This window comes from Myotis myotis, unplaced genomic scaffold (genome assembly GCF_014108235.1).
Source record: "Myotis myotis isolate mMyoMyo1 unplaced genomic scaffold, mMyoMyo1.p scaffold_m19_p_1, whole genome shotgun sequence".
NCBI classification, from domain to species: domain Eukaryota; kingdom Metazoa; phylum Chordata; class Mammalia; order Chiroptera; family Vespertilionidae; genus Myotis; species Myotis myotis.
Genome location: NW_023416313.1, coordinates 59,115,120 through 59,132,200, shown reverse-complemented (window position 1 = coordinate 59,132,200; position 17,081 = coordinate 59,115,120). Strand labels below are relative to the sequence as shown.

The 17,081-nt window shown below is 40.6% G+C and overlaps 1 protein-coding gene and 1 pseudogene across 1 annotated transcript in view; both read right to left on the bottom strand.

Annotated features, from left to right (window-relative positions):
* PKD2 (polycystin 2, transient receptor potential cation channel) overlaps positions 1–17,081 on the bottom strand; it is a 58,355-nt gene that overhangs the window by 28,392 nt on the left and 12,882 nt on the right. The window contains exons 3-6 of the mRNA XM_036339300.1: positions 11,711–11,844; positions 8,424–8,674; positions 4,351–4,575; positions 1,136–1,364 (exon numbers count right to left, since the gene is read on the bottom strand). Coding sequence (XP_036195193.1) covers positions 1,136–1,364; positions 4,351–4,575; positions 8,424–8,674; positions 11,711–11,844 — 839 coding nt within the window. The remainder of the gene's footprint in view (positions 1–1,135; positions 1,365–4,350; positions 4,576–8,423; positions 8,675–11,710; positions 11,845–17,081) is intronic.
* Positions 10,396–10,496, bottom strand: LOC118661489 (annotated as a pseudogene).

Genomic DNA, 17,081 nt, shown 5'->3' with positions numbered 1-17,081 from the left:
GCTGATCAGATTCTCTCTCATCATTGATTTTTCTATCTCTCTCCCTCTCCCTTCCTCTCAGAAATCAATAAAAATATAAAAAAATAAATAAATGCCTTTTTAATCAAAGCTATTGTCCTTCTCTTAAAGAGATTAACTATATTATCTGATCCCATGTCAGCTTTATTTCCTTTCTCCTATCTCTACACTCCTTTCTTTTCCCACCTCATTCTGCCTTCTTTACTCTCTTTTCTCTTACATATTCATGTAAGAATTATTGTTCTGGAAATGATAGCACCTCACCTTCATTAGAAAAAAAGAAATTGTCTGAGATCACTGAGAAAAGAAAGGAAATCTTGATTTGGGGTAAAGTGCAGGTTCATGTCAAACATTCTCGGGAATCATCAGCTCTGGAAGCCCTGGACAATCTCTGATCCTTGGAACAGTGTTCGTGCTAAGGGAACAGCTGTTCATTTATTTATTGAAATTTCCTGAAGACTATAGCAATGAGAGGAAAATGTCCTTGATTTGCTGATATTCTCCTAAAAATTCTCTCTCTTTCTCTCCCTTCCCCTGAAATAAAAAGTATATTTTAAAAAAGAAGTTATAATAGAGTCAGGGGCAGGCAATAGTCTTGACTCTGTCATAACTCTTATGATTTCTTACACCTCATACAGAAAACCTTGCTGGCCATATATTTTGCACTCTGTAAGCTACTTGCAAAAAAATGTAAACTGTGGGGAGGTTTTCTCTGCAACCCAAAATATTTCAGGCTGTTTCTTCTTGCACATGTGCAGACAACTATGTATTAATTTTTACTAGTTGAAGAAAAATATCATTAGCAAAAACCAGAATCAATAACACAAAAGATTGTTTCCTTCCCCACATCTCATGGCATGGCAAAGGCAAATGTGAATTACTGCTATTTTTGTTATTAGTGTGGCTGAGAGATGATTGCAAATGCCTCATTACTCCCTGATTCAAAGGGGTTACTCATGCAAAATGAGGACATAATGAGTAACACTGCAGTTGATGTAACAGAGGAGGTTTCAGATTCTTCTTCAGGAATATCAAGGTGCACAATGCTGAGGAGACAGGCTTTCATTAACGTGTTTTTATAATAGAGGTGGATATTTGGTGTTGTTCTCGAACCTACCACAATGATCACCACATCCAGACAATTCCAGAAACTCCTGAAATAGTGTAGCTTGTGAATGCGAATCTCCAATATCTCTTCCACCACATAGTAGAGGATAAAGAAACAAAAGATAATCTCACAGGCTGCCAGGAAGAAATCAAAAGTCGTGACATATCGGATCAGCTTTACAGGCTGAAATTGCCAAGATGGAATCACACCGCCTGTTGCTGGGAATTCAACCAATAACCTGTATTGTAATAAGAACAATTAAGACAGTAGCGATAACAACATACGAATGCATCCAGGACAGGACGTCCATCTATTTTGTCCCTGCACTGGAAGGTAATCAAATTGCAATCACATGTCACCCCGAACTAGAGGCAAAATGTTTTTTTTTTTTTTTTTTTTATCAAAGCCAATGACTCCAGACTTGTAGAATTTTATGTAACAAAAAGTAAAGGTTTCCCAAGGCCTCTCAGACTAAAGAGATTATTCCTCCTCAGTCTCCCTTCTATCTCTCTGGTTTTTATACTTTGAAAATGCTATATACGCCGAAACCGGTTTGGCTCAGTGGATAGAGCGTCGGCCTGCGGACTGAAAGGTCCCAGGTTCGATTCCGGTCAAGGGCATGTACCTGGGTTGCGGGCACATCCCCAGTAGGAGATGTGCAGGAGGCAGCTGATCGATGTTTCTCTCTCATCGATGTTTCTAACTCTCTATCTCTCTCCCTTCCTCTCTGTAAAAAATCAATAAAATATTAAAAAAAAAAAAAAAAAAAAAAGAAAATGCTATATACACTTTTTTTGTGATGTACAAGTTAAATAACAAACAAGCCTTTCTAGGCCTTTTATTAAATGCAAGTCATTCTACTAGACAATGAAGAACAGAAGAAATATGTCATGCACTCAAAATATGTACGATCTGGTTGAGAAGTGTATGTTTTGTACATATATAACGGTAGGGACGGAGTTTCCCATTCATTCATTTGGTAACACTAACTAGCATTGAATAATTTACCCTGCGAGTACTCTTTGCTTCCCTTCCCAAAGCCTTACAGCAAGCATGTCAAACTCAGCAAGACGAACATGGGCCAAATAAACAAGGTTTAAGTTTATGTGGGCCGCAAAAAAACCCCAAAAGCTTCAATTTTCATAGAAACGTAGGTTTATTTCGAATAGTATAAAAAAAAGAGCAATGATAAAATTAATGTTTTCTTCCTGACACTTGGCATCTCTTCTCTGCTACTATCTTTCCTACTTCAGGGAAATCTTGTTCACTGTGATTACTTTCAAAACTGATCTAAGGTGAATGTCAGCAATTCTGGATCTGACAAGAGACTTATTTCCTTTCATACCAGTAATTGTAAGTATCAGCTCACACCGTTATATTGGCTGGGCTGCAAAAAGATTCGTTGTGGGCTGCATGCGGCCTGCGGGCCACGAGTCTGACATGCTTGCCTTACAGTAAATAGGTCTCAGTAAATGTAAATGTCTGACCCCCCGCCCTCCCCCCATTTCTACTGAAGGCATTGATTTTTAGTGGTAACATAATTAAACAGGATGGTTCTTGCCAAATTGCCATTTTGTAGGTGTCACTCTGAGAAAATTAAATGACTCCCTTAATGATATAGCCTCTCTATCAAACTAGAAATAGAATCTCTACCTCCTTCATTGTAAGACTTTCAAAGGACCTTTAGTCAGCATCAGGCATAACCATTTCTCCCATTGCAGGATGGGTGACCACAGGGAGAGCCTGCGCATATAGGACTCACACAGGAGCAATACTCAAGCACAGGCAGGGGCCACAGCAAATTAGAATTGATCACACTCTCCTGCTTTTTTCTTGACTATTTGAAACTCAAGAGAGCAACAGTGAAATGAAGTGCCTCGTGACCGCCTCAGTGCAAACTCACGAGGGCAGGAAGTAGCCTCTGTGCCAAGTCTCACCCCACATCTGTCACCCCTTCCCGAAATGTAGACAACAGTGTAGAGAAATGAAGTAAGTGCCTTGACAGTATTCACTCCTAAAATACGGGGAGGAAGTGAAAGACATACGTAAGAGTTTCTATAAATAGATAATTCCTTAAAAGTCCATCAGAACTGTATGCCTATTTCTATCCTCTTCCCATCCTTGCTGGAATCGTTAAAACATTCAATAAAAATTGCAATTTTCATTCATTTCTGTGATATTACTTTCTGCAAAAGTTGTTAAATACAAGGAATGGGAAAATGCAACTGGCCATGTAAAGCCGAGTTGAGTTTAGCCTCAAAATTGATAACAAAATAAGGATATTATGCGAATTTATCCTTCATATTTGGTGAGTAAATATACGCGCAAGTGATTTATGTTGGCGGAGTTTGGTGTTGGCAACGTGTTGTTCACCAGGATGATTAAAGTGGGTGAACCCCAAATCCCCTTGCCTATTCTACTTTTCTTTTTTATCGTACATATTACCTTCTAATATACGCTTTAACTAATTTGTTTCTTTTGTTTATTGTTAATTGCCTATTATCTATCTTCAGGTTGAATGCAAGCTCTGCAAGGTATCTTTATCGTCTTCACTGAGTGTCCCAAAAGCCTAGAACAGTGCCTGGCACCATATTAAATGCTAAATATGTGTTTGCTGAATGAATGAATGAATGAATGAATGAATGAATGAATGAACAAGGTGCCCAAACAAGTGAGTGGGATCTTTGTCAGTCTCCTCACTGTCACCTAAGTGGTTATGATGCAATGTCGCAGGATCGGTAGAAGGAACTTTATGTGCCTTTGGTGAATCTCGAGCAGAAGTAGGTACATGGGTGCCCTACTGAACCCAGAAATAGCTCCTACCAATGTGCTCATGTTCTAATAGCAGGGGCATCATCTGAGAATGGGAGACTCAGGGAAATGAGTCAAGATTTGATGGCTGGGGACCTTGGTCACGGAGCATAGGGCATTTAATCAGCCTCACAAGGGGTAAAAATATATGTTAATAAAACAATGCTGTTGGCATGAATTTGGACCAGACTTAAGATTATCCCCAATCAGTTATAGTTCAGGATCCTAACTCCTTTCCCTCCAATATCGTTATCCCACTAAGTCTTCAGTTTTCACCCCTGCCTCCCTATCAGCTCGGATACTTAACACTATCATTTTGACAACTGCAAGCAACAGTTTTCTCGCCTATCTCTAGATTAGGATGTACCTACAAATACATGAAAATAGGAGGGCTGAGTGGCCTTGGTACATACCTGATCACACAGAACAGATTAATGTTGGCATTGTACACTGAAAAGTCAATAAAAGTTGCCCTGGTTCCTCGATCTAGCCAGACATTTTTCTTGAGACTAGCAATCTGAGTGGCTGTTTCCTCTCTTGTTCTTGACAAATCCAGGTAATAGCCAGCTCCACTGTAAGTTGCGATCATTCCCCAGTGGCTACTCCCATTCAAGTCTTTTTCACTTGTGTAGATCCAACTAATTAAAAAACAAAATGAAAACAAAACAAACAGGTAAAATCCGTGGAAGACTTGTGGCAATTACAAAGATGGCTGGTTCCCAGTAAAAAGAGTATGTAATAAAAAATACATATGTTTTACCGAGCTGGGTAAGGCGCTTGACATGGCGCTTCATAAGTGTTTTTCTTATTTAATTCTCATAGAGTTATTATTCCCATTTTAGAGATGAGGGCCCTGAGGCTTAACGAGGTCAACTTAAGTCTCAAAGCTTTTGAGGGCAGAGTCAGGAATCTAGATCATGACTGTCTGTCCCCTGAGCTATTAGCCTTTGCTCATATGGCTGCCTTCCCTGGGTACCTGTACTCTGGGACTAGATGACACAGGTGGGCGGGAAAGGCATCTTCAAGCTGGAGCCAGGCAGGGCCAGGGAAGTACAAGGCACTCAGCTAGTAGTTCAGTGTGGCCCCCATACGATGAGAACCTAAGTTCAGCGTCACTCACAGAAGTCAAGACTGTGAAGGGCAAGCATGGAGTCAGTGAAAAGAAGGTTTTGAAGAGACTCAGAACACAGTTACTCTGGTGGCAGCAGGAAAGACTGGCGTGGTGAGCAACAGAGAGCTCAAGCGCAGGAAAGAGTTAATGTAGCAGGTCCAAGATGGCCTTTCCTTAGGAAGGCCAGCTTGCAGGGTTGGACTTGGTTGGCATCTGGAACTTGACTGATAAATAGATCCCTACACTGATAACAAACTTTCCCTGACTGGCAGGAGTGGCTCACGGTGCCTGAGCTGTCTGTACGGACAAGGTGGCTTAGGCTGAACACTTGCTTTCCTCCTGGGAGTCTGGGGTTTTGGTATGTGCCAGGGGGTGCCTATGTGACCAGCACCCAGGCAACACCTTGGGTATCTAAGAGCAGAAGCACTTCACACGTGTTGTTACACGTGGTTGCTGGAGGGATGAAAACCATCTAATGTGAGGCTATTGGGAGGAGATTTTGGAAGCTTGCCCTTTGTTTCGTCTGAACTTTGTTCCATGTGCCTGCCTGCACCTTCTGCTGTTTTCGCTTTATGATCCTTTCACTGCAATAAACCTTAGCCATGCACATGAGTATGTGCTGAGTGCTGTGAATCCTTCCAGCGAGTCACTGGACCTGGGGATGGTCCTGGGAACCCTGCTCAGCTCAGTGAGCAGTCCCTGCAGTAACCAAGAGGTGATCAGGCCTGAACCAGAGCAGTGATGGTGGGAAGGAGAAGGAAAGACAGACAGTGTCTCCACTGCAGTGACTGTCAACAGAACCTGCCAACTGATTTGGAAACAGGGGCAAGCGACAGGGGATATCTCAAAAATGACTCTGTACTCTCTTTGGGGATAATGTGAAGATGGTAGTCCCAGCAACAGAAGGAAGAGCATCTAGTAAGAAAGTGATGAGTTCAGTTTGGAGCATATTGAAACTAGCAATTGAGTCACCACATGTACATAGGTCATGACGTGTCCATGTCCAAAGTTCTTATGTATTTCTTTTGAACCAATATAGTTCAAAATGTCTATATTGAACTATAGCAGCTGGTGGGACATATAAAAGAATATAGATTTGTCTACTATCCCTAGAATGTAAGCTCTGTGAAGACAGGGCATTTGATTCTGTTTTGTTTACTGCTGCTACTCTGGGGCATTGCTAGAAAAGGAAGACCTCGCCTGGAACATGCCAGACACATGGTGACAGCATATTTGTTGAAGAGATGATGAATCATCAAATAGAGATGAGAGTGCAAACCATCTGAATTTCAAGGGGATGAGTATAAAGAAAGAGTATACAGAAAGGAAAAACAGATCTGAATATAGAATCCTGGAGTAAGACAGGACAGGCGAGTAAAGAAGGGGGTTACAGAATTAAGAGAACCCAAGTTCAGTGTCACTCACAGAAGTCAAAAGAACAAGCTATCAACACTGGCACACTCTGCAGAGAGGTTGACTAGGATGAAGACTGAGAACTCGTTCAGTGGATTTGTTAACTGGAGGTCACTGGTGGCTTCTAAGAGAGATCTCAAAAGCGAGGGTTTTGAGCTTTGAGGGGTGAATCAATAATAAGGCAGTGGAGGTGGCAGTGAAGGCTATTCTTTCAGGAAGTCTAGAGTTGAAGGGAAGGAGAAATGGGAGTAACCTGAGAATATGGCAGGATCAAGGGGCAGCTTAGGTACACATAAGGAAGATCCTCTTCAGTAGTCCACACTCAGTGGAAATCACTTATGCATCCATGCACCCAGTAGGCACTTACGGAGCATCTTTCCAGTCCAGGCACTATTCAGGGTTTGAGAATACAGCAGTGAACAAAATAGAGCCCTTGCTCCCAAGAAGCTGAAGACTGACGAGGAGGTGCAGGCGGCAAGAAGCCACCTTAACAACATAACTCACATGAAAGGAGAAAACACAGACCTTGGTCAGGCTGGTTAAATCCCAGCTTGGTTCCATGTACTAGCTATGGGTAAGCGAGCCTGTTTTTTCATATATAAAATGGAGATGATACCTATTTCAGAGTTGCTTTGTGAAGAGCCGATGAGATGATGGATAAAACCATTTCTTAAATAGCATCTGGCATAAAGTCGTGGTTGCACACATTTCTCTTATTTACGACGTGAGATAAAGTTAAATAATGGATAAGGTACTATAGTTTAAGGGCACATATATGCTTTGCAGGAACTAGAAAAAGGAGCATTGGAAAAGAAAATCACTATCATAAAAAAGTCTTTTGTATTTAGTCCCTTTACTCTAAATCTCTGATTTTTACTAATTTCTTGTGGACCCTGGTATTAAATAGGGTGTGCATTGTATGACAAAGAATATGATCACAGAAAAGGTGTTTTCCCCCCACTGTGTATGAACAAATCTGGATTCTGGGAGCCTCAGTTGCCAGAAAAGGGATCCAGATGAACGGTCAGAATTAGCTTAGAAAAGCTTAGATGGCAATTCTTACCATAGAAATTCACCCAGGACAGTACCCACCACAGGAAAACCTGAGAGTTCTCATTTCTTTTCTTTAAGGTTTAAATACGTTTCACTTTTATTGACTTTTAGAGAGAGAGAAACAGAAATAGAAACACCTAAGAGAGAGAAACATCATTGACTGGCTGCCTCCCATACGTCCCCCACTAGGGATTGAGCCTGCAACCTGGGCATGTGCCCTGACCGGAATCGAACCAGCAACCTCGTGGTTCATGGGTTGACACCCAACCACAAAGCCACACTGGCTGGGCCTCATTTCTTTATGATAACTACAGTAATTCTAAAAAGAAAGACTGTCCTCCCTTAATACACAAGATGTTTTAGGTATGCTTGCCAAAGAGCACACCAAATAAATTCACTATAAATATGCACATTACAAATACACACTCAAAATCATAAACACATTTGAGAAGACAGAAAAACTGCCCCACAGGCTTATTATCCATTTTAAATAATTGCATTCTGAACAAAAATTTATTTTTAAGCACTCATAAAAAAAAAACTTCTGTACCAGAAAATTTCCTAGAAATAACCCAGCGGATGATACTACTGACTCTATAAAATTAAGATGCAGGCATCGCATCAGAAACCTCCAAAGGCCCAGTAGCTTCTTTCTCATAGACCATACGGCCAGGGATTTAGCCTCTTGAAAAATATGTATTTAGAAGCTGAAAGGGGGTAAAAAGTAGAGAAAACTTGAGAAATCAAAGGTTTGGCCACAACCTTAAATATACGCATTGAAGAGTCAGTTAGGGCATCTTCTTAGGTGAAGAAGTCAGAGAATGAATGAATGAATGAATGAACGAATGAATGAATGAATGAATGTCGGTGAGAGGCCAGGGCACAGGGCCATGAGCCACAGACACTTACGCGGTTCCATTCCTCGGACCAAATGGAGCCCTGTCTTCACTGCTGACAGAGTAGACATCATAGCACTCTTTAATCTCATCTCTCAGGTCCTGGGGGATAGAACAGGATCCATTCCTGACTTTGAGTTGCCGTATCCGTGGTACCCCTAATAGGAGGTTCTCGTAGTAGATGAAGCTTCGGTTGTCAGCTTCAGTTCTGTTGCTGGGCTGTGTCTTCCAGTACAGCCCATCCAATAAGGCACCTTCTGTGAACTGAAAGCACAGGGAACATTTTTGAAAAGCTTCAAGCTCCGTGGCTGCCTCGCTCCTTCCCGGAATGTGTGCATGACCAACAGTGTAGTACTCTGTGAACACAGCAGAGTGACAAGGGTAGGTTTTGCTGTCAGAGGGATTTAAGTTGGATCTTACTCCATCATTTGCTAGTTGTAAGGCCTGGGTTCCTGGGCTCCTGCACTGGTAATGTCCATTTTTTAAAATTTTCTTTAAAAATTATTATTATCTTCTTTTTGTTAATCCTCGCCCAATGATATTTTTCTATTGATTTTTAGGGACAGTGGAAAAGAGAGAGAAAGACAGAGAGAAACATCGATGTGAGAGAAACATATCAATTGGTTGCCTCCTGCATCCACCCCAACCAAGGCCCGGGCTGGGGAGGAGCCTGCAACCAAGGTATGTGCCATTGACCAGAATCAAACCCAGGATGCTTTGCTCTGCAGGCCGATGCTCTATCCATTCAGCCAAACCGTCTAGGTCAATGTCCATCTTTTGCATAGTTACTACATTGATTTGAAAGGGGATGGTCTGGATCTCAACAAACATACAAACAGAATGCTCGCATCTCAAAGAGGCTCAACCCATTGGGATTACCCTGCAGTTTTCACTTCACAGTATAAAAAGAAACCAATAAATCCAATCTTTTGATATTTTAGGTTTTGGAGGCCTATGTTTTTATTCCACAAATGGTTATCAAATGAAAGTGTCCAGTGAGGCAAATCCATGAAACCATTACATTTTATGATTATAATTTTTCTTAAAGCAGCACGTTTTACTGGCTTTAGTTGAGATTTGCCTTTTATTATCACTATTGGTCATTCTCACTAGATTCCTGTGAGACTCACTTTGGTTATCGTTAATATTTAATATTTAGACTATTTTATTTAGCAGACTCTATAAAATGAGATATCTGCAAGGCACTTACAATGTTACAGATGTTTTAACTTAAAAAAAAAAATTAAGTTTTAAAATTTTAAATTTTATTGTGTAAAGATCTTTTTTTTTGTACCATAAATGTATTTTCAGAAAAAGATAAAACACTGGTTGACTGGTTTTCTGACGTTTTATGCATATTAAACAACAGTCTTCAAACATACAAAAGCTACATTAAGTAGCACATTTTTCAGTCTTTTTAGAATTGGAACTAATGTCTATGCAGTTGAAATGGATAAAGTGTATACAGATGTTTTATATATTATAGAATAAATATATAAATTAAATTTTTCTACATACAACTAAATCTGAGAGTTGGGGTAGTAATATTTTGAATATTATTTTATTTTTAAAGATCCAAGATGAACTTTGTGCAATGCATTTCTGTGAATGCTTTTCAACATATTTGTCTGGCAGTGTTTTGTTTGCTGCTACCTAATTGCTACGGTGCTACTGATGAAAGTTTTAATTTTTAAAATTGCATGTGATATTTCAAATCTATCATAAAACAGTACATTTCTTTTTAAAAAACACAGAACAGCCCTAGCTGGTTTGGCTTATTGAATAGAGCGTCGGACTGCGGACTGAAGGGTCTCAGGTTCGATTCCAATCAAGGGCACATGCCGGGTTGCAGGCTCGATCCCCAGTTGGGGCTGTGCAGGAGGCAGCCAATCAGTGATTCTCTCTCATCATTGATGTTTCTATCTCTTCTGTCTCTCTCTCTCCCTCGCCCTTCCTCTCTGAAATCAATAAAAATATTTTTAAAAAACCCCACAGAACACTTCACAAATTTGAGTGTCATCCTTGTGTAGGGCCATGCTAATTTTCTCTGTATCATTCCACAGAACAATAGGCACACAGTGGGCGCTTACTAAATGGAAACTCTGATTTTTGCTTTAGGACTGAAGGTAGGGGGCGTGGAGGGAGCTGTTTACATAAACCCACAGCCATGATCAATTTCACTTTCCCTGATTAAAAGTTAATAATTAATCATCAAGCTTCAAAACTTGTTTGGAAAGGAAAAGACTATAGTTTTGATTACCAGTCTGCCACCTGGTGGATCTTTTAATTGTTTGGATTATTTTCTATATGGTGAACTCTCCAACCTTGCTCACCCCTGCTTTTAGAGCTTGGCATTTATTATCATTGAATTCTGTGTATCTGTGAGAAGTTTCTTTTTAGTTTGCCTATGGGAAAGACATCTAGCCATTCTCAGTGTCTTATCAGATGATCAACAGAGATAAACTGATTTGCCTAGGAAAATATTCATATTATGCAAGTGTGGTTTTGGATGCCAAGTATTTTCAGGCTTTAGAATGAACAGGTTCCTGTGATCCAGTTTTCTCTATCTTTAAAATAAGCAGCTCTGATCCCCGGGTTTTATAAGAATTTTAGAAAGTATCTCCTTAGGAAGAAATAATCATTTTCTTTCCAATCCCTTTCTGCCCCCTCACACACAATTTTTGTAGATTCTGAGCCCCATATCTTCCAGATTACTTGGATGTTTCTCCTATGGTATCATTCCTTGCTTATCTCTTCCACCATGCTGGAATCTGTGACAATTTGGGAAGGGCTGGGTTTAATTTTACATTAGAGATCTTTGAAAGAACGTGCCTGCAGGCACTGGTCTAGCGTACCTGCCATCATCAACAAAGACACAAAAAATAAAAAAAAATAAAAAAAAGCAAGAAAAAAGCAACTAAGTTTTACACCATGGGCCTTACATCCTAAGAGATACTCAACAGATAGTTATTGAATCATGAATGACTGCATGAATTATAAACCTGGTGAGGAAGTGTCCTTCAGGCTAGAATAAAGCCCACTTTCCTTACTCCCTGGCTATGGGGAATTCCTCTGAACCAAACTGAGATTCATTTACAACCTGAGGAACGTTAGTACTTACCTTGTATGGTTACTATGGCGATTAAATATGTTGAGACATGAAACCCTCAGCATGGTGCAAGGCTACATACTTCCAGCAACCCACATGGCAGGCCCTGCAAATGCTGCTAAACTTAACTTATGAACTAAATGAACAATTTTCAGTGACCAAGAGGTACTTTCAAAGTCATTGGTAAATACCTTCCAGAAGTCTTCCATTGAAGAAAGCGTTTTAAAGTTAGTTTTCTCCGTTTTGGACACGGGGGTGTCAAGGAAGAGCTGTGACATTACACGAGTGTAGTAGTACACACTGGAGCTCATCATCCCATAGGTCACTGGAACACAGAGAGAGCCAGATGAGCCCCTGAAGGCACCTGCCCTCACTCCCACATTCCCGGTGGACAGCACACACCCTCGTCTTCTTCCCTTTGCCATTCCTGCGTACTCCCTAGTTCTCTGGTTTAGAAAATAAAGAAACTAACATTGACATGTGAAATAAAACTAAGTACCGAGCACTGAATTAAGATCAGGCGCCTTTACTTGACATTTTGGGATTCCAACCTGCTTCTTGGCCTTCATCTCTCAGCGCTTCTGGGAGGCTGATCTGCACAGGTCCCAGCAGAGGCCACGCCGAGCTCCTCAGCCCACGGCTGTGCACGTGCCGCAGACTCTCCCAGCAATAACGCGGGCAGGCCATCTCCGCTTGTTCCCAGATCAACTCTCCATTCTTCTTTCCCTGCTCTGTGCGTGCCCTGAGGCTGACCTCTATAGACCATACCACACTGGGTCCCTTGCCAATATAGGGCTGAACAGGAGGTCTGGGGGCATGAGGAGAGAGAGAGTTGAGCTTGTTCCCTCCACCCCTACTCTCCATCCCCTCATCACCTGGATGAAGTCTGTCAGGAGATTCTCGAAGTTCGGCCCTGGCTACTGGGGAAAACTCTTTTTCCCACAGCCACACTAGGTTCATGCCATGCCATTCCCTCCCCTTTTCCTCCAGCCTGGAGGTGAGAACCTTTCCTGAGTGTCTCACTTCCCCTTGTGGGTCTCCACCACTCCACCACACCTCTGTAAATAGTCACTTCATTAAACTTTCTTTAGCTACCACTTCAAGGTTTTCACCTCTGCCCCTTCAGGATGCTGACAGGCACAGTCACATCTAGCTCTCACCTATCAAATCCTGTATGAAACCCTCTAAACTCAAGCTCCCTCCCAGCCACCAGGACTGGCTGATTTTACCGGCCCATTCTGAAAAGTCCTGGAGGGAGTGGGAAGGTAATGTATAGGCTTAGCAGGTCACAGATTAGGGTTTGAATCTTGGTTGTGCCTCTTACTTGCTATGTAACCTGTGCAAGTTGCTGAAACTTTCTGAGCTTAAGTTCTCTGTAAGATGAGGATAATGAGCTATTCCATAGGATTTTTTGGTGCTTAAATAAAAATAATAACTAAAAATTATCTAATTCAGTGGCTGACGCTTAAATGTCCAATAACAGTGGTTCATCCTTCTTAATCAGATTGTTATAACATATCTATTAAAACTGTCAGCACTTTAATGAGTACTATCTTATTCTGGACTCTAATGATTGCAGGTGTAATATGCTATAATTCCTATAATTAGCAGATACAAAGCTTCCAGAGGAAACACATTTTATACTTCTTTTGACCACAGTTCTCAACACTTAGCAGGTGAATCTTACCTGATTCTATAATAATCTCAGGCTTCATAAAATGCATTTAAAAAGGATTTGGGATTAAATGCTATTTAGTAAAACCTCTCTCTCACATAATTCCTTTCCCACTGGAGCATCATAGAAAATTTAGATTATTAAAAGAGAGGAGTGGATAATAGTGATCTAAACAAAAGTGTGTCTGAGAGTCCATGTCAAGCAGCCATGGGAGCAGGAAACACACCTAATCCACATGGCGTGTGTCTGTAGTTAGAGGGGGAGGAACGTTTTCCAGTCTCCTCAGCTAGGCTTCCCCACCTATCATCCTCTGACTTGCTAATTAGGACAAGAACACTCCTCGTTAAGTGTTACATGACCTGCTGCCTTTCAAAAACTGTACTGGAGCAGACTTGTAATCCATTCACAGTTACGGAATAAGGTGTTGAACATGAAGATGAGTAGGATGTGATCTCTGCCCTAAAGAAGAGGAGCTCAGAGATTCCTGGGCAGAGAGCACTGCCTTCCCAGCCCCACAGAGGGACGGACAAGGTACAATGAATTCTACAAAGGCCTTCTGTGGAACAGAGTCAGTCCAGGGAACAAAGCTGATATGATGCTTAAGGGTAGTAGTGAAGGCTCCCCAAGGCCAACTAAATAAATGTTTATTTTTCTAAATTAACTTAAAATTGGAATTTGCATTGAATTGATTGATTAATACAGATCATTTTGGATTTTTTGTTGTTGCTAATATAAGAATTTTGACAAATTACTTAAATTTCTTGATTCATAAAAATGGTATAGTTACATATGTACATAGATTTTAGCCAATGATTTAAAATATATATCTCCTTTATTTTCTTGTATTTTCAATTTTGGTTTTGAAATTCTGAGGACCTGCATGGAATTTAATGGCTTCATTGAAGGAAAGTGACAGATCCCCTTGACTATGTAGCGCCTCCTGCTGGATATTCAGAGAAACAATGCCATCTAGCTTTGGGGGTATGATTATTCAATCAATCAGCAAACATTATCCCAGTCTCTTCCTTATGCCAGGCCCTGGTCTGGTCTGTGGGATATCTTTGAGTGACATCTCCACAGAGTCTAGGAGTCAGCTGCACCATGAGTCCATCTAAGCTGTACCTAAGGGACCCCTGTATTTGAAGTAAGAATGATTTGGGTTTGAGTTTTCACATTGCTTCATCTTGAATGTCTCCCTCTATGTTGTGGGTCTCAGTGTCTTGGGCTCTCGGCCAACTACTTAACTTTTCTGAACTTCAGTTTAATTATCTAGAAAATGGGAATAATAACATCTAGAGCTTTTGCGTAGTTCAACTGGAGAGATGTATATAAAGACATTTTGCATACTACCAAATGCAGTAGAAATATAAGACTGTTATATCATTTCTGCTTTCAGTACCTGATGAAGAAAGCCCATTTAGAAGGCAACATTCACTCCTTAAATTAACTAAATTGTGAAGAAAAAAAATTACAGTATAAAATAGGTAACCTTAAATGAGGACTAGAAAGGAGAGGAGAATATTAAAAAATATAATGTAAAGGACATATGTATATCCTATGTGCATATATTTCTTCTGCTACTTGGTCTTAGCTCCCAAGTTTCATTTCCATAAAGTAAGCCAGAATAAAAAAATATCATCATAGTATCACCAATTAATCAGCATGTAAATGAACCAAAACTGTCTGAAAAATATGCTCTCATTTCAAATAGGCAGTAGATACTATATTATTCTTAATATTGTGAAAAATATAAGCTCAAATACTAAAGCAAATAAAGGCAATTGTACTGAACAAACTCCAAATCATTAGAATAAAAAGCAAAGAAGAAATTTCCAAAAGGAAAATTAACAGGAAAGCATAAAAAGAGAGGGGAAAAAAGAGATGACAAAAATCTGACAAAAGCATGAGATGTGAAGAGGTTAAACTCACTAGATGACAAAGTCTTATTAAATATTGGTTTATAAAAATTTTTTAAATTGCATCCGTAGAATTTTTATGAGACCCACTCAAAAGGAACTGAAAAATAAAGGAATGAGAAAATATGTATCAGGCCGAAACCGGTTTGGCTCAGTGGATGGAGCGTCGGCCTGCGGAGTGAAGGGTCCCAGGTTCGATTCCGGTCGAGGGCATGTACCTGGGTTGCGGGCACATCCCCAGTGGGAGATGTGCAGGAGGCGGCTGATCGATGTTTCTCTCTCATCGATGTTTCTAACTCTGTCTCTCTCCCTTCCTCTCTGTAAAAAATCAATAAAATATATATATATAAAAAAAGAAAATATGTATTAGACATATATTAGGAATAAAATACTTTTTAAAATTTGTAAGTGGCATAATCATCTGACAAAGAAGATTATAAAGTGAGTATTGAGTTAAATAAACAAGTTATTTTATAAATAATACCATATACAATAATTTAACTGTAATAACCTTTTATGTATTGAATAACAACATCAAGATATGTAGAGCAATACCTTCTAGTAATATAAAGGGAAATACCAAAACTACAATTGTAGTTGGAAACTTAAATTTATATCCTATCAATCTTTGATAAAGTAGACAAAAATTGTCCTGGGATATTAGGGATTTTAATTGAAAATGTAATTTAATGTACATTTAATTAATGTAATTTGGTGCATTTATTTACACATGGTCTTTTTTATTTTTTTATTTTTATTTATTTTTTTATACATTTTATTGATTTTTTACAGAGAGGAAGGGAGAGAGATAGAGAGTTAGAAACATCGATGAGAGAGAAACATCAATCAGCTGCCTCCTGCACATCTCCTACTGGGGATGTGCCCGCAACCCTGGTACATGCCCTTGACCGGAATCGAACCTGGGACCTCTCAGTCCACAGGCTGACGCTCTATCCACTGAGCCAAAATGGTTTCAGCTACGCATGGTCTTTTTTAAATATTCATGGAACATTTACAAAAATTAGTAATATGCTAGGTTATCAAAGGGAACATTAGTAAATCCCTAAAATGAAGACTCCACCAGGCAGGTGTCCTTATAAGGAGATGGCCATGTGAAGGAACAGAGACACAGGGAGCTGGCCCTCTGATGATGGAGAACTGGAATGATGGAGCTACATGCCAAGGACACCAAGGAGTGCCCGCAAACTATTACAAGCCAGGAAGAGGCAAGGAAGGATTCCCTTACAGGTCTCAGAGGGAGGATGGTGCAGGCACCTTGATTTGGACCTCTAGCATCCAGATCTGTGAAAAAATAAATTTCTGTTGTTTTAAGCCACAAAACAAAACACACAGAAACCCCCAAACCAAACACAAAAACCCTCACAAAAAACAAAAACTAACCAACCAACTAAAATACAGAAAAGCCACCCTGATAAATCAACTGAAGACTATCTGGAGAGAATCCTGATAACCAAGGAAGGGAAGTGGAGACCACATAGAGACTGGTAGGAAGGGCAGAGGCACGAGAGGGCTGGCCGAGCTCCCACAGGCAGCAGCTGAAGTTCTAGAGGGATATCTCAGCTGTGGGGGAGTCCCACTAAGAACTCTGGGGTCTAAACCCCAAGCTGGGATCCCCAGCCCAGAGCACCAGAACTGAGAAAGGTACCCACATAACATCTGACTGTGAAAAGCAGCAGGGTTGCTGTCTGCTAGTGAGAGATGGATGGAAATGCAGGCACCCTCTTAAAGGGTAACATACAAAATTTCATGTGTAGCCACTCACCTTGGGCTCCGGAAGAGGGAGAGCAGAGTGGACTGGAGCTGTGTGAGCAGAAGCCAGGTTTGGGGGCTCTGGAATTGGAGCTCAGAGGGCAGCCACCCCAGTTTCCTATGCTGAGTCAATCCCTCACTCTGCAGAGGACATCTTTCTCCAGTGAGCTGCTATCCAGGTGGTATTTGCCTTGGGGGAAG